Consider the following 27,330-nt stretch of genomic DNA (forward strand, 5'->3'; position numbering starts at 1 on the left):
TCTTTCATCCAAACACTATCTAGTCCAAGATCCTAGATCCTATCATCATCTTCATGTTTTTTCCTTGACAGCCTGAGCCTCGGTTTGTATTTAGCCTCTTCCAATTCTCCCTACTTTGCACGAGGCAGCAGCTGGGCTGTTCCCTGAACGCACCTCCCTCTTCCTGAGTGGCTTTTCTACTTTTGTCGCACACTGAGAGGGAGCTGCTGTGTGAGTCTAATCAGCCTCAATTCAGTCCTTGGGTCAGGACCTCCACTGTCTGATAGCAGGAGCCACAGAGAGGATTTACACAAGTGTGAGGAGCAAGTTAGTCTTGGACTCGTGAGTGAAAGTGGAACACCAGCACCGTTTCCCACGGACTAATATCCCCAAGAGGGCGGGGGTTGAGTGTTTTTTTTAAGGGGTACGACTCATTCACACACACCCCTCCCCAGCAGCATCCTGGAGCAGGTCTTGTAGTCATTTCCACTTCAAGCAACAAGTTGAGACACAGTTCAGAAGCAGTGTGAAGGCGAGTGAAGCCTATAGCCAACCATGCCGAGCAAAAGCCAATATCTGCGCCCCCGGTTGTGCACGCTGGAGAAGGGGGAGAACGGATACGGCTTCCACCTCCACGGGGAGAAAGGCAAGACGGGGCAGTTTATCCGGTTAGTGGAGCCCGAGAGCCCGGCTGAAACCTCGAGGCTCCGAGCCGGAGACCGACTGGTGTTTGTCAACGGGGAGGACGTGGAGAACGAGAGCCACCAGCAAGTCGTGTCCCGGATACGAGCCACCGTGGGCCGGCTGGAGCTCGTAGTGGTGGACCCGGACACGGAGCAGCTGCTGAAGAAACACAACATGAAGTGTCTGAAGGAGTATGTCACTGACGGTATCCCGTTACCCTTCGACGAAGATGATGATGAGGAGGAGGTGGTGGTGGTTGTGGAGGTGGAGGAGGAGGACAGGGAGATGGACGGGACGGTAAACGGGGATGAGCGGCACGTCAAGGGGGATGAGGAGGAGGAGGAGCGGGAGGAGACACCCAGGGAGTCCACGCCTGTCCCGGAGAGTAACGGAGAAATGCACGTGCATGTAGAGAAAAAGCTGAGCATCAACTCTGAGAAGGTGAGTCAATGTTGAATAAGTTTCTGCAGATTTTATTTTCAGGTTAAATTTTCCTCCAGCTGTCCACTACACAAAATGAGAATGGCACGAGCCCCTGAATGCATCACTGAAGGAGTGTTTTCCTAGAGAGAATAGGTGCTCTGTGTCTATAACATGGATAATATGGGCAACTGCACCCACATGCTAACAGGCCGTAGGCAGGGTCAGCTGGCTGGACATTTCCTGTGGGTGAGAGGACAAACAACAACCTGGTTCAGCCTTGGGGTCAAGAAAAACTCAACCATGAACCACCCTCTGTCAAGTCTGTAAACCTCAAACTGTTGCTCGACTTTCTCCTCTGAGATGATTGTGAGTGTTCTGCAGCCCTCTCAAAGAGCAATCACTTGAAAGCTGTCGTCTGTTATTACAGTGATGCCACAAGGTTAAGCACGAAGTCAGTATCAATGAAGGACACAAACCCACTTTCAAAAAAATGGTGTTGTGTGCCCTTCCTCTAGAAAGCCACGATAACAAATATCTGACATTGCTGAACCAGCCACAACAAACAGAAGGAAATGTCTTTTTTGTCATCTCAAAAAAAGATTCCCAAGAATGAAAATGTTCAACCTTTGATCTTTGTCTGTAAACCATTATGGGTTTATTCTCACTCCGCAGTGGCCACTTGTTGATGTGCCCTTTTTTTCTCCTGTCACGCCATCTGTCTGTCTGCACATGTGTCTGTGTGTGGCTGTGAACTCAGGACCAGGGTTCATTAAAAAGCACTCGAAGAGAAGAGGGTCCTTCTTGTCTGGAACATCTGTGCCCTTCGCTACACCCTGGATGTTTACCCCCGAGGCTGTGTCTGTTTGTGTCCAGCTCTCCTGTTCGGTACATTAGTGTAGGTGGAAGTGAGTTGGGAAGAAGGGCCACAGTGTGCAGAGAGCCAGCAGCTATCAGAAACAAAGACGTAGAAAAAGACCATAAATATGCAGCTCAACTCTGTCTCTATGTGATGGCAGATAGTACACCCACTGTTTGATTGAGACAACATCGAATAACAATGAAATTGTTGTGCAACAAGGCCAGATTTAAGCATTTCTGCAGGATGTAATACTGGTTGAACCATAGCCAGGATGTTGCTGCTGTTCAGTGTATGTTTTGGATGATCTCTGAAGCTGTTGGGAGGTCAAGAAAAAGGTGACAGCTAATGGTTGAGTGATGATGAGGAGTCAGATTGGGAGGTCTATTGAAGTGATCTCTATTGTGGGATGAAGATAGATATTGTATTTTGGTGGTTGTAATTTGTGACATACGTAGCTTGAATATTGTTCCTTTCCTAATGTTAATGACATGGTTTGACATATTTGCTTCTGTCTGAGAGTTATATGAGAAGATCATTAGCACTCCACAGTAAATAGAGCAAAGCTAGCTGTTTGTCTCTGTTTCCAGTCTTTGTCCTAAACTAAGCTGTTCAAACAATATCCAGTACAATATCATAGAAGACAAAGAAAACTAGCTAATATTCACATTTTAGAAACTTGAACTAGTGATGTTTTGGGATTTGTAAACATTACTAAAATGATTAATCAATCATCAAAATAGTTGTAGATTTAGTTGTGAAGAATTTCTTTATCGGCGAATTTCTTCAGCTCTAGTTTCTGTGCACAAATAACGTCTCTGTGTGCTTGTTTACCATATCCACATGAATAGTTTTTATTTTCTCAGAGACTTTACCATTTTTTCATAAGAACGCCCTCAGTGGTGGTAACAACTAAAACTGTCAAGGATCACATGATGCTATGGGCTATTTGTAAACTCCCTCACCTTATCTGAACCCAGCTGTTCAAGCTGAATTGTTTTAAGTCATCAACCTGCTAGGGACTGCAGATGAAAAGTAGCCTGCATGGCTTAATCTGGCATCTTTAAATATTGGACTCTGTGCTCATTTTGATTAATGTGCATTGTCCCTTTCAAAAAAAGAAATCTTTAAAAAAGAAGAAGTCTAAAATGCCACATTGCCATTACTGAAGCTTTGGCATTATATAGGGGCCACACACTTCCTTACCTAGTTTTTTTTTTCATCTTCCTGCAGGACCTTCTGGAGTTATGTGTCTGGGATTTAAGATACACACTTGTGTACAACTGTTGGGCACTGCTTGGTTATATTGTTTGTCCCAGGAATATACAGCAATTGTTCCCGTGTTTACTCTTGATATTCTCCACAGATGGCCTGTGGCAATACAATTTACACTGGAACGCAACCCCCAGGGAACAGGCATCACAACAAACAACATTACTCTTAATAATCTCATTTTTACCACTCGAACTTTAAGTTTGACTTATGGAGCAAAAATCCATCAAGAGGCATCTCTTTTTTTATGTTAAAGGCGTACAAAACCCAACATTTTAGAAGCTGCAGAAGTTACTTAGGGACAGAGGAAACAGCACAGTGTGTGAGTGTCTAAATTGGACTTGAGGGATGCAGTTTTAGAGTCGGCTGTCTCTATGTTACAGTCAGATGCACCTCAAGGTGTGGTTTTTTTTCCAGTGACTCCACTCTTTCTAGAATTTTCTCCCAACATCCTGTCCGGCATTCCTTCGCCCGAGCCCTTAGGCCTGGCCAATGACACAAACACACACACACACACACACACACACACACACAGACGTCCAGATTTTGGCTGTCTGGCCTCAGTCTCTGAAGCAACACAAAAGAGGATTCGAAGAGCAACGCCTGCCCCGGAAACTGAAAAGCCTCGCTCACGGTTGCCATGGTTATACTGATGTTGGATGCGTGTGTGTGTGTGTGTGTGTGTGTGTGTGTGTGTGTGTGTGTGTGTGTGTGTGCAGCGCGTGTGGAGTGCACCGAATGTATGTGTGAAGATGGAAGAAGGCGAAAGTGAGACAGCGCAGTAGAGGTGTGAAAAAGTGAACAATCAGTAACGAAGGTTAGAACACGGAGTGTGTCCCGGGAAGAAAACAGAACCCGCTGTTGTCATCATGGAACAAAACACACACGCAAAAAAATAAAATACTGTACCATCGGTTCCAAAGGTCGTTGTTTTGTTTACCAGGCAGTAAAAGTTTTACTCAGCAATTGTTGATGGCAGTGAAGTAGCAGCAGATGCTCTCTTTCAGCTCATATAACAAATCTAGATCCATTTGCCCATCCAAAAAACAAACAAAAACTTAAAAATGATTTTAAGTATTTTTGTGAATGAAGACTTTTTTTAAGACCTTTTAATGGCCAGTATGAACAGGAGTGCAGTTTTACTGCACATATGGGCACCTGAACTTTTGTTGTAACAGATTTGAAAAATTGTGAACCTTTCCATTAAAATTAAGACATAAAATGAATGATATAACATGAGAAAAGTGGGAAATCAACATATATATTTAAATCAACACATTCGAGAGATTGAAAACCCCTTATGTTTAAAATTCATATTTGTTACATGACACTAATTAAAAAACACATGAGCCTACTAAATTTGTTAACCAGTTTTTTTGAAATGCAAATCCATAAACTTTATAAAAATGGGGATGATTGTTCCGTACAGAAACCTTTTGGGCCATTAAAAAGCTGTTTTTTTTTCTGGAACTGGATTTGCTTTTTTCTTCAGTGATGCACATAGATTCGAGAGAGTAGGAGAGGGCTAGGGTGAGAAGTTTTTTTGGGGAGTTTTCCTGAATCGCTACTGGCTGCTTACATAAGACTGTCCTTACACACTAATTACAGGAGAGGAAGAACACTTGTGTGAGATGAAATTGACTGCAGCGAGATGAGATCTGGTACTAAGTAATTCTAAGTGTGTGAATGTGTGTAATATCACTGTGGATGTTTCTACAATAGGTAGAAAGAGGACACTCACACTTTGCAGAGGCCTGAAATGAAACAAGAAGGCAACTTTGTGTCGGTTGTCACTTCCCTCCTCTAATCTGAGCCTTTAATCTGCACATTCATATAAAACCTGCTCATTAAAGAGCTTGAATCCTCCCTGCTGCTTTCATCACACACGCTTAGCTTTTTACACTGGCTTTACATAGAAGCGTCCTTTAACTGCAGGGGATGGCGTGTTTTCTCTAAACAAATCACCCTGAAGCTGCTTTGTGGGAAGATTCAGTTTATATTTGTATGGTGCAGTCTATCAACAGTGGTCTTTCTAACTGGCTTTCATTGTGTGTGTGTGTGTGTGTGTGTGTGTGTGTGTGTGTGTCACCATTAGCAAACCCAATATTAACCTAGGTTAGGAGGACATTCCTATATTATTTCCCACAGTGGCAGATCTTCACTGACCATTAGCAAGAATTATGATTTATGGCACAAGGAAGGGATACATCCACGTGACATTCCTATCTGTGTACTGTCATATTTTCTTCAGCGGGACAGACTTGAGTTTTCAGAGTTTACCGTCCACATTTATGTGATGTAATGCTTTCAGGAATAGCCTGTGGAAACCATTTTCTCTGAATAGAATAAATGTCAGCTTTCGATGATCAAAAAAGCCACACCTATAGTAGCTATTTGAGCCAGGGTGGTCCGGGGTGTGTTTCTGGCTGCCTGCCGCTGTCTATGGGACTCTTGGCCTCTGCACAGACCCCAGGACGCTTGCGCTGGTTTCCTGTCATTGTTGGTGGTGGAAGATTCCACCCCCCAGCCCCACCCCCCCATCCTCTTCTCAGTCCCCTGGCCTGCACTTTCAGCAGCTCATAGCAGGACAATAAAACAACAGCTCAAAGGTTAGAGGCATCGCTGTGTGTCTGAGGTAAAGTAGCAACTAACTGCCTGCGATGAACAGGACATATGATGACTAAAATAAACACAGGTTGAATAGTCGTTCCAGCGACAGACATTGAATCATCAAAGTAAACAGCGTCTCCAGCTGTGTTTGTTGGTTTGCTTGTCATTAAAGCCACTGTGACAAAGCCAGGTATTGTTCAGGCTCTGTTTGGGTAAAAAAATAACGTGTCATTGTGTTTGTCTGTTCAGATATACTTTATAATTCAATCTGAGGGTCACTTGATGTTCTGCTTGTACTGTACGTTTGGGCATGTGTTGTATTTGTATTTGTATTTTTCACGTTTGTGTGTGTGTGTGTGTGTGTGTTTGTGTGTGTGTGTGTGTGTGTTTGGGTGTCACGCTTCCTTTCCCTGCTCTTTGTTGATCGTCGATCCGTGCGTTTCAAGGGAAATGAAGGGTGTACGGTGCTGCATTGTGTTTCAACTCTAAGATTTGTGTATTTTATGAGTAACATGTTTCCCTGCACCTATTTGTGTATGAGTAAGTCTGAAAGTAGAGATGATAGAAAAGGAAAAAAATATTGCTAATCAATTCCCAGGACTGCATCATAATCCCAATGGCAACATTGGATAATCATACCTGTATGCATTAAGGTTTTTCAATTTAATTTAATTAAGTCAAAGACAGACCCATGTTATTTTATCTTAAAAAACTCATCTCCTAATGAGTGGTACTAACTGAATCAAATATCACCAAAACGCATCATTGATAATGTTGATTTATTTACGATAAATACACTCAAAAACGGTGTACCACAGGCATTAAGATCAGGAAACGATAGCATTTAATCTACATCAAAATAACCAAAACCAAAATGTCTTATCATTTCTATTCCAGATTCATCCAAACCCCATGCAGCGGTCAGACTCTCTGTATTTAGTTGGCCTCTATCTGTCGAGTTTGTGTTTCAGTAACCACCCCCGACATGTATGTGTATTATGGGCGGGAATCTCAAAGCAACTCATGACACAATACTATCAAAAAATTTCGCCCAAGATAACAAGACAGTATCACTAGTGTTTTTGCAAGACAGTCACGCACTAGTCATTACATCACCTGTTTAACAAAGAGGTGAGGAAAACATAGAAAACAATGAAAGCATACTTACGATACCAAAGTGCATAGAATGTTTGCCTTTTTGTATTTCATGGCCATTTCTGGCTTTAAATCAGCAGACAGCGGAGCGATGACAGGAAATAAAGTGTGTGGAGTGTGAAGGACATGCAACAATGGTCTGCAACTAGACTTCAACCAGAGACATCAAGATTTTATGGTCAGCATTTTTATAAACCTTTTATAGGCAACCAGGGCCACCCAGTTCATAATGTCTGTTTTCTGTCTTCTGTCTTCATAATGTCTGTTACGGTTGTGTTATGTCCAGCACAACCGTAACGTTTTAATCAAAGAAAGGAGTTCTACATCACAAGTGAACATTATATTGCTCTATTGATTAGGGTCGGAACAAGTAACCAATGATATCTTGTCTTTTTGAAAATCACAGCACGCTTAGTGAAACGTTTTAGTGACGTCAGTCCAGACAACAGCACCTACTGTCCTGTCCCTGCCGCCAAGACCACTGTGGCCTAGGTCAGGGGTGGAACCTGAACCCTGTGTGTGTGTGTGTGTGTGTGTGTGTGTAAATGTGTGTGTGTGTGTTTGTGTGATACTGGACTGAGACTCCACAATGCTACATTCCAGTTCCCACTCCATTCTGCTGAAGGTTCAGCACCCCGGCCGGACAATGAGCCGGAGGGCCGCACCCTGCCGGGGGGGGGGGGGGGGGGGGAGGGATGGTGGAGGAGGGGGAAATGACTGGCTGCTCGCCCTGAAATAGACTCACCCCTTGCCGTCCACTTCCCTTCGTGTCGCACAAGACACAAATGCCATACAACTAAGACAGAGAAAATGAATGTACATTTTTGGCGTGCATATGTATGTACCTGAATGGTGCAAACTAAGCAAATGTATAAAAATATATCCCCAAATAGTTACTTTTTTGGAAATTGTAATACTTTCAAAACTAAAGACATTCCTATCAGCCACAGCTGTTATTTGAGTTTAGTGCTAATTGGCTGGTGTTAGCATGCTAAGACGTTAACGGGGTGAACTCGCTAAACAAACATGTAAATACACCTGCTTAGCATCAGCATGTTAGCATACTGACATTAGCATTTAGCTCAAAGCACCGTTGTGCCTAAGTTCACCCTTACAGAGCCAATGACAATACTGTAGAGACTTGGTCTTGTTCTTATTTCTGTCGGATAGCACAGACAACAAACATGGCCAGCCATTATGTTGAGATATTTCCTGTCCAGTTAAGAAAGACAACCCTTTTGCAATTCATTGTTTCACATTTTCTATTTATTGTAAAAAAAATAACAAAAGGCATTTTCCGGTCACCCAAGGAGAATTCATCACACAAGAAAATAGATTAGCTAAACATGTTTCCAATAACAGTACCCTTAATAATGCAACACAACCACAGGGCAGGTTGTGATTAAAGAGTGTGACTTTTTCAGGTTGCCCCTGATGCTGCGCCATCGGAGTGGAGACGTGTGTGAGTGTTTATCTGATGAGCAGGTTGCACCTTGTACGGCAGCCTCGGCCACAGTGTATGAATGTGTGTGAATTGTGAATGGTTCCTGTTCTGTGTGAAAGCGCTTTGAGTAGTCGTTAAGACTAGATAAGTGGTACATAAGTCCATTTACATTTACATTTACATTTGCCTTCATTATTTCCCTTCACCTCACTCAACTCAACAGCTCAATACAAAAGTGACTGGTGGGATTGTGAAGACACATTACAGGAAAATGTTGCATCTATGATTAGACACATTGTTTGCCCCTGAGAGAAAAGCTTACACAGCACTGGTTATGTAATAAACCACTGATTTTTAACATTTGCTTGTATGCCACAGTGAAAAATGCAATGCAAAGTGACCACATCATGTTTTCAATTCTGCTTGAATGTAACAAGGCTCGAACTTGTCCCAAAAATCTAGACATCTACATTTTCTGTCTTGCTTTCCCTCTTTGTGTGAGGTTAGAGGTTGTTGAGCTGATGCTGATTTCATGTCTGCAAGGGTGGAGGGTCGGGGACAGGAAGACTGGCCCAAGGAGATAACACTTGTTGATTGTGATAGGATAAAACTGACTGCAGGGTCGACAAACTAAAGATAGAGACCCTTGAGGAATAGCAGACCCTACCAGCTCTATTTTTGAAAGATCTTTAAAGCGATGGCGAGGCCTCTCTGGTTAATAGGACCACTCTACTTGGTCTTACCAGGGCCTGTACCCCCGCTGTGGTGACATTACTTTTCTATTTTCAGGCATTCCCCCTAAAGAGCCTATTGTAATGGGAACCCTCAGCAGAACCTTTCTTTGGTGTCTTTTGTAGAACCAGTTTGTCCCATCCTCAAATGGTAGGGGGGACAGTAGGGTGCTTTGTTCCCCCTTCTGCCTGCCTTGCAGCTGGCTCAATGGTCCAGCTTGAAATCCAACACCCCCGTGCTGCCTGAAAGAGTGGTGCGCTCCACACACTCAAGAAAATAACACTTGTGCTGTGGTAGTTAAAAAGGAACAAGGTTACATTAGGCATTTATTGAGTCGGTTAATCTCTGTCAAAAACTACACATGACAATCACAAGGACCGGGCCGGCCAATGATTTGCCATGTCACTGAGTAACCACAGTGCCTGGCACTATGTCACTTTAGTGGTTACTCTTTATGCCGATCAAACAGGCCAAAGAAGTCCCGGGGGGAGCTGCCCTCTGTTAGTAGAGCAACACAAGTGATGAAGTAAGCAGAAGGAGGAAGAGTGATACATCAAGAGAGGCCGCTTTGGAAGGCATGTCTGCATGCACAGAGCAGCTGAGTGGGACAAGTTTTCAGTTGATGATTTGCAGCATTCGTGAGTTTATCAGACGCAAGCCGGTTAAGATATATCAGTGAGGTGTTTACATAATTAAAGGAAATGTTTGCATGTGATCTTTTTTTTCTTTTTCTTTTCCTGGATATGTGAAACATAAGGAGCTGTACAGGAGGCCTGCATGTGTTCTGCTGTAGTTACACATTAGTCTGCAGGCAAAGCATGGGGAACATATGAAGAATATGAAGTAACTGGCAAGTTGAGTGGTAGAGCTGCAGCCTCACACACTCACAGACTGCTCCCTCCATGCCAGAGACTGAGTCGCTCGCAGCCACAGCGCTCCTCTCTCGAACAGACTCAACAGAAAAGCCTGACAGATGCAAATCTCCGGTGGCTGAGTCAGAGGGTGATAAACGTGATGGGTGGATATTATGGAGGTAGTTGGCTGTCTTTTATTTCTCACTTAGAGGGTTTAGAAGATGCAAATCAATCAACCAATCTGGCAGAAATGGCTCCTGTGCTTTGTTTTTTACAGCAATACCCATATAAATGCTGACAGATACTTTTTTTAAGAAGCTAGCGGCATGGCTCTGTGTATGGCAGCGCCTGTCTGTTGGTCAAGCCACCACTTTGGTCCAGATTGAAAAATCTTAACAACTATTGGATGGATTGCTATGAAGTTTTGTACAAATATTCATACTTCACAGTGGATGAATCCTGCTGAATTTATACTTTAATGATAGCACCAACATGGGGTGGTGCAAGATCGTGCGAGCATACATTAGAATAATTAGCAATAGCTAGTAATCTCAACCCTTCTTACTTGACGCATTTGTCTTTCATTTTAAGTATTTACTTAAGTGCTTCCATTCCAGGGAGCAAAAATCTTCCTAAAATCATGTTGTACTGGATATGAAAAAACAAAAAGAGCCCCCCATACATGCTGCACAGAGGAGTTGCAGCTGCATCAAAGAGGCATGTAAGTTGAACTTTGCCTTTGTATCTTATCTTTTGATAATCACAGCTTCCTGAGGAAAACCAGAACCATCTCTAAAACAAGGTTATGTTAACCTCTGGGTGGGGAACTTTCAACTCTCAAAAACACAATGATAAACTGTGTGCTGTAGCATGCAGTGAGATTTGTGAGACAGCTTCAGTGTGACTCGTGACTGCGTTTTCAGAATAACACTGGCCCTGGTTTTGTTTTGAAGTAATTGGTATTCAAAGCAATTGCTTACTTTTGTTTGCTAAATACTTGAAGTCTGTGCAAGGGGGATAGAAACTCCACTAAGTGTCTGTAACTGCATCTTAAAGAAATAAGAGGCTTAACAGCAGTAGACAGAGTGATAACAATGGGTACAATAGAGAGAGAAGTGTCTCAGTGAGAACAAATATGATGCAGTTCTACTTTCTACACGAGAGGGATAGGTTTCACTTTTATTTGGATTGTCCAGTGTTACATAACTTTGTATGCAACATATTATCAACTTAGTTGTAAAACTCAGCTGATGATCAGTTTAAGTTGAAGAGAAACATTTTTCAGGGTTTGTCCACATTTTGGAAAATACGATGAGTTCCTCTGGGCCCAGTAAAACAGCGTTTTGAGATCTATCACGCTTTCTCAGTGACAAAAGTTTTCCTTTTGAGAAGGGAAGTGTTGAACAGGAACTGTTGACACATCTTCCTTCAATATGCTTCCCTCTGCGCTGGCTCAACTTCCCAACATGAGAGAGAAATTAAAAGACTGAAAACACCCAAACATGTGAACAAAAACCCTGATGCACATACACACACACACACACACACACACCATGATGGGAAAGGAGGCTTTCATTAAATAGCACGTAGAAGATGAAATGAGATCAGGGAATAAAATAAATGTATTTGGCATCTAATAAAAGAAGCCAGGCATAAACAAGCCACTCTAAGAAATGCTGGCTAGCATGACCGTGAGAAAAATCTGATACGTATTAGCTGTTTTTTCCTGTAAACAGTCAGAAATATTGATAATGACAAATGAGGTTGGTGGTTTTTGAGGGGGCCAAATGAGATTTCATGCCACATTGAGTGTGACTCATATTAGGGCTGAACGATATTATGTTTCAGCATCGACATCTTGATGTGCGATAGTAGCATCGCAGGACGTTGCGATGTTGACGCTAAAATCTTTTTGCTGCTTGATAGAAAATTAAACTTTCACCATTCTCCTTTTACATGATTATTACCGGCCGACCCTTCCCCTATAAGACAGGGAAATGAGGCTCTCCCTGTGTAGAAAACCACCGTAGGCAACAGCTGCCGCTGACACAGTGATGCGCATAGTTTTCGATGGGTAGCCAGTGAAGCACCAGTAGTCAGTGTTTTATGTTTGCTGCAAATACGAACTAAATCACCTGATTAATGTAACATAATCATTTCCCCCCGCAGAAAGCTACTACCAGTCAGGCTAAAGCTAATATAGTTAGCCTAAAGAAAGAAGGGGTCCGTCCGTCCCAACTAACGTTACCGTTTGGAGCCGTGACACTGGAAACGTAACACTAGTCTACTACAGAAGTCTGTGTCCTGTCTAATGTAATTTACACTAATTTCATTGTTCTTGGATACACAGTTTGTTGCTAGTGTGCGTGACATGCAGGTCGGATCCATTTATCAAACTAACGAGCAGGTCACGCTAGTCGACCACAACCTGAAACTTAGAGGAAGCAACCTACAGTCATTGTCATACACATTAGGCTTGATTGATTATTATATGAATACTATGCTGGCATGCTAGTCAACCAGCATATTTCTACCTAATTTCCCTCTCCAATCACTTCAGGAGAGTAGTCACAGCGCTTCCTTGCTTTGGTGTTTGTAAAGCAGTAAAGTTCCACAACAAAGTTTTTTCAGGCCTAACTCATATTATTTGCTTGATGGCCCCGGAAACATTATTTGAAGAAAATCAAAATGAGACGATGATCTTCACTGCCTAACAACCTAACTCAATCTGAGGAAGCAGCACATGCAGACTAAGTACTCCGTTTTTTCCTTCCACACATCATCACACTTTCATCATGTAAACGTGCAGACGCTTTAGGGTCTGGGAAGTACTCTAAACAAAATAGAGAGTCCGAGAGCAAGAATGCGAATTTAAGCTGATCTCAGGCCAAAGCTAAGCCTGTCTGCAACAAATATTTAGTTGCACTGTTGTAAAGCTTTGTAAGTTAGGGAACACAGATTTGTGTGTCATTCAACAGCAGATAAGACCTGTACAGTATGAGTGGATGTGGAGGAGTATTATGTAATCAGTTTTTTTTTTACAGAACGTCCCATCAGACTTTGATGTGCTCATTTTATTTGCAGCTGGCAGCTGTGTTTATCAGATTTCTGCTCTAACGTTGCGAAGAACTTACGTTGTATTTGTTGTTAACACATACACACACACACACACACACACAAACACACTCACACTCACACATTTGAAAAGTAGTGGGTCCTTGGTTCCTCTCCTGGCTTGTGTGTGTTCTGCAGATTCCACAGATTACAGACCTTCGTGGAGATTCTTCAGCCCTCCACTCCTCTCCGACACAAACCCTTTCTCTGTTGTCCCTGCCCGAGCCTCTCTCTCCCCGCAGAGGGATGCTTAACGTCAGCTTCCGCAGAGTCTAATGCCTAGGCTGTAGTGTGTGTCGATGGCACTTAGTGTTTCATCTGCTTTTGGGTGTCTAACACTTGGCACATGAACTGAGTAATGTAAGATCATGGAATTTGTTAAAGAGAATGAAAGAATCTCTTGTGCTTTACTTGTTCTGCCATTACAGATAAAGATGATGACAGAAAGATCTGTGTGTTAAAGGGCAACTTTTGTTATGTTACTGATAGTCCGTTAAGCCATTGCCATATGAGTTGATACAAAGCTAATTAAGACTAGCTCCACAAAACTCTCTCTGTATTTCTCAGTACGGCTTTATTTACAAAATGTTGCTTTCCTGCAACCTTTGCAACAGCAATGTTCTTTGGAGATGAAGAGGACATAAAAACTGAAAGGGTATTACCTATTTTTCTATTTTGCTTCTTAATCCTCTGCACATGTCCTCCTTGAGCTACTTGTAACTGCGTGGAGGAGGGGTGGGGGTAGGGGCAGGGTGTGGTGCGTGATCACAGAAGGCTTGCATCAAGTGGATGCACCAACAGTGTAGTTGTCACTACTTAGAAATCTTCATGTAGGCAACAGAAACTACGCACTATAGTTTTAAATCCAGGCTTTCAGAGGGGAGAATGTCAGTAATAAGAACAAACATGAAGCTAAACCAACTGTTAACTAAAATAAAACACAGTCTGTACTTTGGATTTACATTAAAAGGACTCGTACATGAAGGTGGTTTCATTTAAAGTTTGGGTGTAACACTTGAGAAAGTGAAGGACTTGTAATCAAAGACAAACCCTTTTGTATAATCAGTTACCATTATGATGAAACTGTGGCTGTAGGACTCGTATCAGGAGCACATCTGACCTGCAGCATAAATGTTCAGCACACACTCTGCAGGCTCTTGATGGACACAAAGATGAACGATCTGCATGATGATGAGCAAGGACTGCTGTTAGCCTTACATGCCATTATATTTAATGTTTTGTATATCTGAGACTGTCTAGTTTTTTTCCATTCAGTTTTTGTTTGAGGTATTTACACATGGGTAAGAACCTATTATGAAGGAAGTTGAAAGGAATATTTAGATATTTTGGTTTCATGCTGAGGGTTAGATGAAAAGATTAATACCACTCCTATTTGTCCAGTATATTAGTAGTGCAGGGCCCGTTTAGAATGGGCCAATTGCTTAGCGTTCCCAAGAACCACTCATCCGATCAACTGCACACTTGGACTTGTGTCCTCGGCAATATATAGTGTAGAATCGATTGGATTACAATTTCTTTACAATTCAAATAAAAGTCATACAAACATAAATACACAGGGCACAGTTATGCAACGTCACATATCCCCAAAATGTTACTTTTTACGGCTTAGTTTGACCAAATGTGGTGAAGATCGCTTAGAATTAGCAGGAGTAGCACAAAAAACCACAGATTTGGACACAATTTAAAATGGTCTTTCTCGAGATTCAAGATTCTAGATTAACTTTCTTGTCCCACATAGTGGGACATTTGTCTTGGGCACTTATCCCATGCTGCAGACATAGCAAAAAATAAATAAATATAGACAAGCATGTACAAACAACAGATACTGTACAATACCATACAACAGATCTCACTACAGTCCTTTGAACATGGCGTCATGCAATGCATTAGTTAAACATGACTCAAAATAACTGAATAAATAAAACAATTTAAATAAGAGGAAGTACAACAATTACAAATCTCCATTGTCATGCAGTCCTGTTCTGCCTTTCACTTTTGGCTATTTAGGAGCCAAATAGACACTGGGATAAAGGAGTTTTTGGAACGGTTAGGTCTGCGAGGAACTTCAAACCTCCTTTCGGATGGCAGCAGCTCATGTTCTGCGTACAGAACGTGAGATGTGTTGCTAACAATTCCATTTGCTTGTTGCAAAGAAACCTATTTATACATACTTTGCATGTATAAGTGCTCTTTAACACCAATGATCTTCCAGGCAGTATGAATCAATCATAACATCTAGATGAAAATGGGCGTGGCTTTTATGGAACGATCCTTCTGGATCCACAGAATCCAAGTGAAATTACGTTGGAAGGAAATATTCCTAATAATTAATTAATGGAGTCGTTCTTTGGAAATACAGTTTCCGGTTCCACGTAAATTGTATTTGGAGCAACAACAAAGTTTACAATGCGTGTTTCTTTTACGGATGCCTTACTAAGAGAAAAAGAGAAAAGCTCCTTCTTTGCATCTGGTTGGGTGTTAGCTTAGAACAACGCAAGTCCTAAATAACAATTACTCATTGATTGTGTTAAGTAGTAAGTAGCTTAAAACATCCTCCTGTCAGTATTTTCTGTAGAAAGTGAGTCAGACTTATTTATAGAGTTTGTTCATTGTCTTCCAGTGTTCAGTTGACAGAGGGCGGGAGTACACAGCCGCTCTGATGTGGAGGGAGTGTCATGTCAGATTGGTCCACACTCACAGAGATTATCTTGACCCGTGCTGCATCTCCTGAGCTCTGTAGCTCTTGTAATTTGTATTTTCACCTCTTTAATAGACAAAGCCATTAAAACCCCCTTTTTCTAAATAAAGAACCTGCTTATTCCACACAGCGGAAGGGAGGTTCTGGGGTTGAGCTAGAGTTTTTTTCCTGGATGACAATACAGCTTTAACTCTTCCTGCCACCCCAATGTGGGACTGGACGGGACTGGATGGGGCGAGGGGAGGCGGTCTGAGGTCAGCGCCCAGCTTCCATTGTCCTCCTCGGGGCCTGGAGCGAGCAGGGCTGCGGACCACACCGGAACCGGTTCCTTCCTTATGGCCAAAGCAGCGCCGATTGCCCCCCCCTTAATTCTACACAAACCTTCCCAGCAGACCTCCAATCACATGCCTTCAAGACCCCCTTCCTTCCTGGTGAGCACTTTGGAGTCACGTGGAGTCAAACAGCAGCTTCAGTTTACACACGATTGTTAATAACATACTGCACAACACATCAGCATGCAGCAGCCACCTGTATGTTCAACCTCGGCTTTATATTCATGGTTAACGATTCACTGGAGCTATCCGTAATCTTTGTGCCTCTTGTTCTTCCTGAACCCATGGTGGAGATATTTTTTAAAACTAATGCTAATAGTCTGGTCTACTAATGCATGTCACATAACAGTGTATTAACATTCTGGATCTGTTTTTCTCTCCTCTGGTCTCTTCCAGGAGGTGTTGTGCACAGAACTGCGGCCACGTATCTGTGTGATCCAGCGAGGGCCGAGCGGATATGGCTTCAACCTGCACAGCGAGCGGGCGCGTCCGGGCCAGTACATCAGAGCTGTGGATGAAGACTCTCCAGCAGAGAGGGCAGGCCTGCTGTCCAAGGACAGGATAGTACAGGTACTGTAACAAGTATGAGAATGCAGTATAGTGTAATAAGAGGGACATCATTGTTCCGGTGAGTTGATCTTCAGCTCAGAAACTCTGGCAAATGTTTGTCTTATGTAAGAATCATTAATGTAAGTCATTGGGAGTGTTAGCAACTTTAACTTTTTAACTTAATAGTTACAGAGTCATCTCTATAAGAAGTAACTGATTGGAAACACAAGAATTTCTGTCCTGATTAGTCTGCCATACTTTTGCTCTAATTAGCCTGCATTGATTTTTTTTAATACTTAGGTAGAGAAAAATTGTGTGGCATGTAATCAGGACTCACCTATAAGGTTATGAAAGAGAACACTGTGTGAAAATGTACCCGAAGTACTGTCACAACTGTCAAAACAATTCCATGATCAATAAAAATAGACAAAGACAAATGCTATAAACACCAATTTAAAATCAGTGTTACTCCTGGTACACACTCATGTTACCTTGTAGTTATTATGATGCTGAATATCAGGTCTTTAAATATGGATTAAGACACATAATACAGTTTTAGGACAAACTAGTGCAAACTAAAAAGTACAGAAAGTATTTGATATAAGTAATTTAAGTACTAGTCTATATCCACAACGTTCCACTTCCGGGATTGCTCCGGTAGTGCCAGATGTCAGCGTTATCCCTCCTTTTGGCTGGAGGTTACCTTCCACTTTCTTCGTGTTGGAATTTTAACCTTGGGTTAATTCATGAGGACTATGGGTAACTGCTCCTCAGGTCTCTGCAGGGTAAATTGAGACAGCTAGCTAAACGATTGGTCAAATCTGAGTGTTCTGTTGCACGATTAAAACACGTTCCACCAAAACAAGTTTCTTGCCGAGGCTATTTTGCAGCGGCACTGTGCCTCTGTCCGGGGAAAAGAGAGCCCATGATGATTGTGAGTAGTTTAACAAAAAGCCAATAAACCAGAGCACACTTTTCCCCCATTCCAAATTGCTTTGTGGACCAGCCAGCACGTCCTCCTCAGCGCTGTGGAGGAAGGCCTAATGCAAGACTATACACTGTAAGTACACACATAGAAAGGGTTTTATTTGTAAACAGAAAAGTAATCTGACTTATCCAAACCCACCTCCAAAAATATTCTCCAGTGGTATCAACTAGGCCTTCTGGTAGTCAGAAGTGGTCAGGTCTTTTTCCCAAAGTTAACTGTGTTTTCAGAGGAATGTGTTGTGAACTAACAGCCGCTGTGTGGGGTCTGAAATCCCCCAGAGTACTCTGGTGTAAGTGTCACTGTGAGCAGCCTCCCACTGGAATAATCAGCTTCTGAACTGGTCTGGGGTCAGCTCTGTCCACCTGTTGTTGTTTTTTGGTGTATCACTGGCCTACAGAGAGAGGTGATGTGTGTTGAAAACAAAAACCAAAATTACAATGTTAATTCCCGTAATTTCCGGATGACGAAGGAAGATGTAATATGCGCAAAATAAACAATAGACAATTCTGTTGAAAACAACAAGTGTGTCATTAAAATGTTTGTTCAAAGTTCTGACATTTTGAAAAATAGTCATTATGATACTGTTATGCTCAACAGTGACAGCATTTTGAGCTAATGTATGAGAGACACTGCTGTTCCTTTAAGCTTACCACAGGCCACATGCCCATGTTTGTATTGTCCACTTATAAAACCTTGTGGTTGGAATATTATACAACCAACCATACTTCCAATTTCTTTAGCAGAAGCAGAAAACACAAAAGGAATTTGTCTAATACATCATTTCAACACGTGTTTAAAACAGAGCTAAAAAATCCAGTGAATGACGATAAGAACTAGAGTGAAATGGAAAGGAAGAATCATAGGAAAAGGTGGACAGAGGGATTAAAAGTACCATAGTGATTTGGGTCTGTAAGAGGGTCTAGCGAGGGCTTTCCAGTCCCCCAGAGGGCCCCAGACAGCCACACCACCCACTGAGGAGCGGGGCTTTGGGGGGAGACAGCCATTGTTACTGCTGTTACTGGCCAAGCAGCTATTGTCCAGCTTCCTCTGTGGGACTGGCCTAGACGTGCAGGTCCACCCTATGACCTAAACACACACAGACACACACACACACACACACACACACACACACACACACACACACACACACACACACACACACACACACACACACACACCCTTTGAGACATTTCTCACATGCTTTCCCATGGTGATTTTATTCCACAACACTCAGCTGGTGTGGGAGTGAGCCACCTGACATGTTGAGTTAATGTATACCACATAGTTAAAGTACCACATGTAAACATGGGGTAAAAGTTGATTTAAGGGACAAAATAAAAGAAGAAATATTTTTTGGGTATTTAGCATGTTATTGTTTTGCAAGTTAGTGGTTGAAAGAATGTGTATATGCGTGTGTGCGTGTGTGCGTGCGTTTTCCGTGCAGGATTTCCTGTCCTGCAGGCAAAGTGATAATATTGAGAAAGAAATCCTTGACAGTGATGAAAAAGTTTGTTCTCTTCTCTGGGAACAAAGAAAAGACAGCCCCCTTCCAAATAAACCTTTTTAGTTTTTATTTTAATATAGGATCCTCAATAGTTGTGCCCTTAAGCACCGCTACTCTTCCTAGGGTCCACATTTAAAAACATACATCAAGCAATACAGTCCACATAGTTTTATCTAACACATTTAAATACATACATGAAACATCTCAGGATTGAATGAAAAACCAGGGTAAACAAATAAAAAAATTAAAAAAACTAAAATAATCAAATTTTCTCCTCAGGTGAACGGTGTGTCAGTAGAAGGGAAGACACATTCAGAAGTCGTGGCAGTCATTAAAGCCGGTGGGAGTGAAGCACGTCTGCTGGTGGTGGACCCTGACACAGATGCCTACTTCAAGAAGTGCCGAGTGGCCCCCACCTTGGACCACCTCACCGGTAAGAGAGGACACACAAAAATACACACACACACACATTAAACAATTTCAGTTCAACTGCAGCCGTCTGGCAAGGAGGGAGTGAATGATTGCTATTAGCTCGTAACGATTCACTCTTGGTTTACTGTCGGTTGTAGACATGTTGTAGTTATAGACATGTTATAACAGTTATAGACATGTTGTAGACACTAGAAGCTGCCTCCTCCTGTCCTCCGTCTAACTCTTAACAGATTAGAGGTCTGTCACATTTTCTTGGCTCTCTCCTCTTTAAATTGTTTCTATCTCTTGCTCTATTCTGTCCTGCATGACTTTTTTTTCCTTTTCTCTCACTGCCAAGAAACGCAGACAGAGACAGAGACGCTGAGCCACTTCCTGCCCCCCAGTCCTGTGGAGAAAGTTAATCTTTTAGACATAAATAGATAAGATCAGACAGATCAGAGTAACAGTGTTGCTCGTAAAAGGCTTCAATGCAGATCTTTCTCTCTCTCGCAAAGGTTTGATAGCTCGAGTTGTAAGTGTGAAATTTCAGTCCTGTGGTAACTCCTTCCAATGATGAAGGCCATGAGATTATGGAGCCCCTAAAGTTCCCAAAAATGTCCCATAAGAGAGTCATTGTCTTGACTTTGTTGTCAAACCGACAAAGGTTGTTAATAAACTCTCAAGATCAATAAATGAATACATGACTGATTCAAGGGATCCTTTTTTGCGACCTTCTCTCCCAATCCACAAACAGGTCAGATATGGTTGTTTAGTGCCTTGCTCAAAGGCACTTTGACATGACACAGGTCCTGGTATATCTACCACAGCCACCAGGGGGAGCCCTAGTACAGTCTGTGATTGAGTTTCTGTGTTTTAGGGCTGTCCCTCCACAGAAAAAAGATCCTCAGGCAGGTGGTGTGTGTGTGTGTGTGTGTGTGTGTGTGTGTGTGTGTGTGTGTATGTGTGTGAGTACCACTCAGATGCCTCATGTAAACATGCTGCTACCAGTTGTTGGCATGGTAACAGTTGGAGAATGGGGTTGTGGGAGGGGGGGTAGATGCAGCCCTTCGTATCCGGGACAGAGGAAATAGATTTTTGTTCTGTTAATATTTTTCGCTATTATAAAAGAATGTTTCCATTTATGAATACATTAGGTATATCTATCGGAACATCTATTGGTAAGCATTTGGGTGACTTGTCCTGTGTTGTTTACTTTTGTGCGATGAACCACATTGGGATTATAGAGACACTGAACTGCCTTCACTGAATGAAACGTAGATGTTCTATCATTTCCTGGACTCTCCAACTCTCCGGTGTTTCAGTCCAAGATCCAAAGCTATGCCGCCCTACAGGAGAGATTCCAGTGAGGCGTTTCCCAGGTAACTGCCTGCACTTCACATGCTTCCCACTCAGAGAGCACCTGCCTTCAGTGACTTTTAACGTCAACTCACTCTTCCAGCCTCTCCCTGAGCAGCCTGGCTGGTCAGCAGCTTTGTTTGGTTACCAAGGCGTTCATTCCAAGTGGCCTCTCAGCCTGGAGCTGGAGCTGTACTGGGACTCGGACTCAGGGGCACAAACACACACAGCAAAGACCTGTGGAGGACTTTAATCTCAGATTAAGTCTGTAGGGCTGGCTTCTATCTCCAGTAATCATCATCACTAGCTAGAAACAGAAACTTTTTCGACTGTGCGGAGGATCAGAGGGATGGAAGGTAAGAGAGGTGTTGGCCCTCTGTGATGAGTTACCAAATCTCAAAAAGGAGGTTTGTGTTTGAACATGGCTGTATGCCAATGACTAAAAACTGCAAGGAAATGTTCCGCTACAGCTATCTGATATGTGGAGGGTCTATGGATGCATATGAGGATGAGGGGAGGTATAGAGCAGCAGGAGGAGCCCCATCTCATAGAAGATGAACCATCTGTGAATAATACATGATCTGCTCACACTTGCGCTATGTAATAGAGTAAGTGTTGGTGGAATGAAAGGTGAGCTGCAGAGAGACTCTTGATCTAGCAGAGTTGAGTTGATGGTGCAGGACTGAAGGACTGCAAGTGTCATGACATGATATGAGTCCTGACAGACAGGGCAAGAGTTGTATTTTTGAAGTCCAATGACTGATTCTTTGGTCATTTTCATGCCCACAGGTCCGCTGCCTGAGCCTGTGATTAATGGGGGAATGGAGGGGAAGGTAAGATTACACCAGCAGCAAATATACCACACATACCACACTCATTATGCAGGATGACACTAAAAAGAGCGTAGAGATATAATTTGGTATGGAGAGCTGCGTTAGAGTGAAGCCAAAAGTGGGATTTAAACTTTGAAGTGTATGAAGAGCTGTCTGTCTCCCACAGCTGCAACTTCCCTCTTGTCTGGTGGAGCCTCTCCTTCCTGACAGAGAGGTGGACAATAATAATCGTGCTTTGAATACTCTGTAACTCTTCATATGGCACACAGACCAGCAGGCCAAGGTCACACAGGGTTTCAAAGAAACACGCAGTATTTTGGCATTCAGGTGTGGTTTGCCACATCAGAGAACTGAGACGCCGGCGAAGCGAGTTATTAATCACAGCGACGTGTACTCAACGGACTTCCTCTGATTGTCTAACCGTTCTGGCATTCATTGTATAATGCTTTGTAGAAAACCGCACCCAGCTGGTACTCCATTAACTTTCAATTATTTGAAAATGTTCAAGGACAGATTGTGTATACAAATTAAAAATCCGCCAGTAGATGAAGTGGCTTGACCCACAGTTTGTAGTGTTTTGTATATAAGGTATATTAAAAGTAGAAGCAACACTTTTGAGCCGAGACATGAAGAATGTAGCAAATTCATGTTAATCCTGCTGAAGTATTTAGGCGTAATCCCAATGAGACACACTGGCCACCACTTACTGTAGGAGGCAAGTGCACTTTCTCACAGACTTAAAGGAATGGCTGGACATTTTGGGAAACACGCTTGTTATATCTTGTTTGTTGAATCGGAAGTGAACTGTGTGTTCCGACAGAAGGAAAGCGAATTTCAGAGGCAGCGCAATTCCATAAAAAGTCAATGGTAGGATTCAATCAAACACAAAATAACGCCAAGATGCGTCTGAAACACCAACACAAGCTTTATGCATGTGTGTGTGCTTTTCTAACCTCGCAGGAATGCTTTTTAAGTGTCTCTCAGGTTACCAGAGTGTCTTGTTCCCAGGTGGACCCACTAGACTTGGATGTAAATCAGTGTTGATGAGATAGAGATAAGTCCAGACTTGTATAAAGACACTAAAACATAATCTAAAATAATCTACTGTGCCAACCGTGGCTGCCTTCCGCTCAGGCGCTTGGCCAAACATGCAAGGGCAAGTGAAGCCCGACCGGGGCTTCCCGTAGCTCAGGGACAGTATGTGCAGCAGTAAAGTTACATGTTCTGATATTGTTGCATAACAGATGCTTGTTTAAGGGTTGATGAGCTGAGGGAGGGAGGTGGGGGAGGGGCTTCCAGAGGTCAGGGAGAAGTCGTGAGGGAAAAGATGCTGTCTTTAAAGGGTGGTGGGTTGGGGTGGGGTCAAAGTCCATTTTTCTGACAGGAGAGACTAATACTGAGTCTGCAGGGAGTTAAAATACCTCTTCCTGCAACCTTTGCAACTCATTCAAACTAATACAAAACGCTGGGGGCAAGAAATAATCTTAGTCAAATGATGAGCAATGCAACCAGGTGTAGACGCAGGATGAGTTTCTCAAATTTCACCGTTCACCACTCTTACAAAACAAAGTTATATCTGGTACTAAATACATCTTATTTCTGATTCCGACACAATTAAATTAGCAGACATGTTTGACCGTAAAAACACTAAGAAGGAAGCTCAAAACACACCAATGATTTGCCTTACTTATTTACATATACCTCCGTATATTTATTTATTAAACTAATTATGTGTTAGGGAAACACTTCATAGGTGCCTTTAGCTAAGGTAAATGTGTAGATAGAAATCTTTCAATAGAAAAACCAACTCAAATCCAAGGTTGCCCCCCTGTGGTTAAGTCTGGTGCTGCACCAAGGCCGGGAAAGACAAATAGTTTCCCAATCACACTTGTTGAACTCTACAGTGATGTGACTGCCTTGTAAATGTCCATCATGTTAATAAATGTCTATATTTGTAATGATTTTGATAGTATATCAATTTGTATTTATCATTTATGTATAATAATAAAGGGATGCTGATGCTGAGTCTCTGTGTTCCCAGGTGAATGGTAGAGGGGCCAAAGAGGCAGAGAGGGACTCAAAGCTGTCAGTCAGTCCTTCTCCATCCAATGCCTCGTCAAACACCTCGCTCACAACCCCACCCGCTAACACCCCACCTGAGGTACATCTCAGGAAATATCCTGCAGCACAACTACTTTATATGATTAAAAACATTTTTTTTCAAAATAAACATAATTCATTATGTTTTATTTCATGATTTGCTCCCGTTTTTTCATCAGCGTTTCATCGCAGACGCCATCCCAGCGCTCAACCTGTCCCTGCAGCAGGTCAAAGAGCGCGCCCACCAGAAACGCTCCAACAAGAGAGCCCCGCCCATGGACTGGACCAAGAAAAATGAACTCTTCAGCAACCTATAGGACAATCTCACACACACACACACACACACACAAACACACACACACACACATACACACACGCATTCACGCACACAGGTTTTATAGTGATTCTTACAAAGAGACATCAGCAAGATATTTTTTATTGTCATGACATTAAAAAGAGCAGTTTAACTACTGGCACCGGACAAATCAAGCCTGTAAAAGATAGTATGTTATTATAAAACAGATTATATGTGTATAATGTGCTACTAACAATGAAAGATGCATATGCCAATGAGAGAACTGGATAATGTTGAAAAGTGTGTGTGTGTGTGTGTGTGTGTGTGTGTGTGTGTGTGTGTGTGTGTGTGTGTGTGTGTGTGTGTGTGTGTGTGTGTGTGTGTGTGTGTGTGTGTGTGTGTGTGTGTGTGTGTGTGTGACTCTGACAGTCCCTGCTGGCCAGAGAGTCTGGTGCCTGTGGAAACTAAGAGGAGTTGGTTGTTATGCTCAGTTTATGGCCGTGCTCCTCCGTCTAATTGTCTGTCTATTTTCTACTAACACTTAAAACATCCTAGTGTCTTCAACAACGTGAGTTAACCCAACCAGACAATCAGTGAATTAATATCTCTAGTTTACCTTTTTATTAGTTTGTTGGGATCAAACATCTGTCTGAACAGTAATGTTTTATTAGCGTAGATTTCAGTTTCTATGTTAAAGCCCTTTTTGTGAATAAGAAACTTCCTGATGGCTTTAAACTGGAAAGAAGTGTGTTTTAAATAGGGTTCTGTTATGTATCTCTCATGTATATTTTTACTTCTTTATTTTTACATAAATTCCACTCTGAATTGAAAACAAGTTCAGCTTAATCTTTTCTTGCCACAGTACTATCCCCACTTTGTCTGAATACATGATATCATATTTTATTAAATGTGAACTACAGTTTATATTGAGTAAATAAAACCGTCCTCACTTTGCTGGGGATGGCCGTTCAGTTCATAAATGGAATCATTTTATTGCTTCTGGAGAAATTAGATTTTTACACATTTCTTTCAATGTCTTAAAAACCGTAATTATCTAACTTCGAGATGAAGTATTTCCACAAATTGTCTGTGCTTCACTAGATTTAGTGCATTTGTCCACTATTGAGAATATATGCAGAGTTTTGTTGTAGCTTATGTGCAAGAAGTAAGCAATTTCTATTCTGTAATAAATCGGTCATCACAACAACATCATCCAGTGAAGTTGTTTTTTTATCAGTTTTGTGAGAGGAAAAAAAGAAATTCTTAGGTGAAAGTGTGTGTGTATGTGTGTGTGTGTGTGTGTGTGTGTGTGTGTGTGTGTGTGTGTGTGTGTGTGTGTGGGTAGCAGTCAGTCTGACACCCAGCGTGTTAGTTACCAATGATTGAGGGACTGGTAAACGCTAAAATATTAGTTATTGCAGATTTGTGTCAACTTTGACTCAAACAGGACAGAAAACTGCTCGGTTCTCTCTGTGAGACCTTTTGACTCCTTGGACCAGGAGGCCTCAATTCAACTGATTTCTAATATGTTAAATCTGACCCAAATAATGTAAAATATAATTCCAAATATCAGCGTCCTTATGCTGCTCCTTTAACTTAAACATCACCCACCATTTTGAGCCTTAATTCACTGGCAAATTCAGTGTTATTGTCGTGTTTATATTTTCACATTCATGCATGCAGTCTGTGCTTCTTCTTCTGTCTTTCAACATGTCACTGTCTCCAGCAGCTGTCTCTTTCTAATGGCCTCGACCTTTCTGCTCCTCCGCTCTCCTTCTGGCCCTGCAATCACTATCACAGCTCACCGTCACACTCTTTGCTGCTCCCCTGTGTCTCACTGGGATAATCAACCTAATTGGACATGATGGACATTGGGGGTAAATGGGATAAAATGGTGACTTGGCATAGAAAGATAATAATGATGTTTGTTATAATTGGCAATTATGAGAATCCTGGTAACCGTGTGATTATGATGGATGAAGGATGATGTTCAAAGGTGTGTGTCATAATAACTTCATAGCCGATTGCTGAGATAATGATGATGACTTTTATCGCTGGATTAAGTCAGTCCTTTGGGGCCAATTATTCCCTTTATTGTGCAAATAAAGGCCAATAATTTACAGCCAGTTAGCTTATCTTAGCACAAAGACTGAAAACGGGGATACAATTAGCCGATTTTATACAAACAAGACATATCTACAATAGTAAGCAGAGGTCCTGGTACGCAAAGTTTATTACCTTTGGACAGAGCCAGGTTAGAGGTTAGCCATTTGCCCCTCTTTCCAGTCTTTGTGCTGAACCTTTAAACCAACAACCTACTAGCAGTTTAGCTTTATATTTATATTTTGAATACAAAGAGAGCATTTGTGATCTTCTCATCTAACGCTGGGCAAAAAAAATATTCTTAAGATATTGCTGTGATGTCACTTAAGTCAGATTCTGTTGAGTCTGAAGTTTAAAAAGAAAAAAGAAAGAAAGTGGTAAGTCACCACTTACCTGACCTCCTCGTCTCTTTCTTTATTAGCTGCTAATAGCATAACACACCCAAATCTTAGTCACGTTGAATTATGGGTAATGTGGGTGCCAGGTTTCAAGAAGGAAGAGGAATGGGTGGAACTGTCCATCTTGAGTGAAATGCTAAAACGGTGGAGTACTTTTTAAGTATTGAGACTAAATAATTTAATTCATGCATGAAAGAAAAAGAGAAGATAATCCTCAAATAATAATCCTTGTTTCTAAACAAACAGCAAGTAGAGCAAGTAAATACATTTTCATACATTACATAACTTCACATCTCTCCTTTGTGCTGCATTGGCACACCGAACCACGATCAACATGATGATGATGTGAAGGAGGATGGGGGATGGTGACTTTAACAATTAAGATGATGAAGGGCAGGTGCGGGTCGCGCGCTGGACCTTCACAGCTTAGGCGCAAACACAGCCGGTTGCTAGGTAACAGTTTCTGCCGGGGGTCCTTGTAAGGCCTGGAGCTGGGGTGAGACAAGGGGTTGACACAACTCTACCTTCAAACCCCACAGCATGTTAAAAATAGACCTGTGTGTGTGCGTGTGCGCGTGTCCGTGTGTGTGTGCATGACTATGTGCGTGTGGAGAAAATA

The 27,330-nt window shown here is 42.2% G+C and overlaps 1 protein-coding gene and 1 long non-coding RNA gene across 2 annotated transcripts; one reads left to right on the forward strand and one right to left on the reverse strand.

The window, feature by feature from the left end:
* Positions 1-176: 176 nt before the first annotated feature.
* slc9a3r1b (SLC9A3 regulator 1b) lies at positions 177-25,419 on the forward strand. The gene is made up of 6 exons (XM_034893326.1): positions 177-1,104; positions 16,571-16,744; positions 19,495-19,648; positions 21,772-21,815; positions 23,857-23,976; positions 24,095-25,419. Exons 1-6 carry the CDS (start codon positions 535-537, stop codon positions 24,230-24,232), a joined length of 1,200 nt encoding a protein of 399 aa, XP_034749217.1. The 5' UTR covers positions 177-534; the 3' UTR covers positions 24,233-25,419.
* On the reverse strand, positions 4,958-21,316 carry LOC117957545. Its single transcript, XR_004659534.1, has 3 exons — positions 21,185-21,316; positions 19,330-19,334; positions 4,958-4,968 (listed from the first exon to the last, which is right to left on the reverse strand). It is a non-coding gene; the product is annotated as an uncharacterized LOC117957545 (long non-coding RNA).
* Positions 25,420-27,330: the final 1,911 nt, after the last annotated feature.

The sequence above is a fragment of the Etheostoma cragini genome, chromosome 15, assembly GCF_013103735.1.
Source record: "Etheostoma cragini isolate CJK2018 chromosome 15, CSU_Ecrag_1.0, whole genome shotgun sequence".
NCBI lineage: Eukaryota > Metazoa > Chordata > Actinopteri > Perciformes > Percidae > Etheostoma > Etheostoma cragini.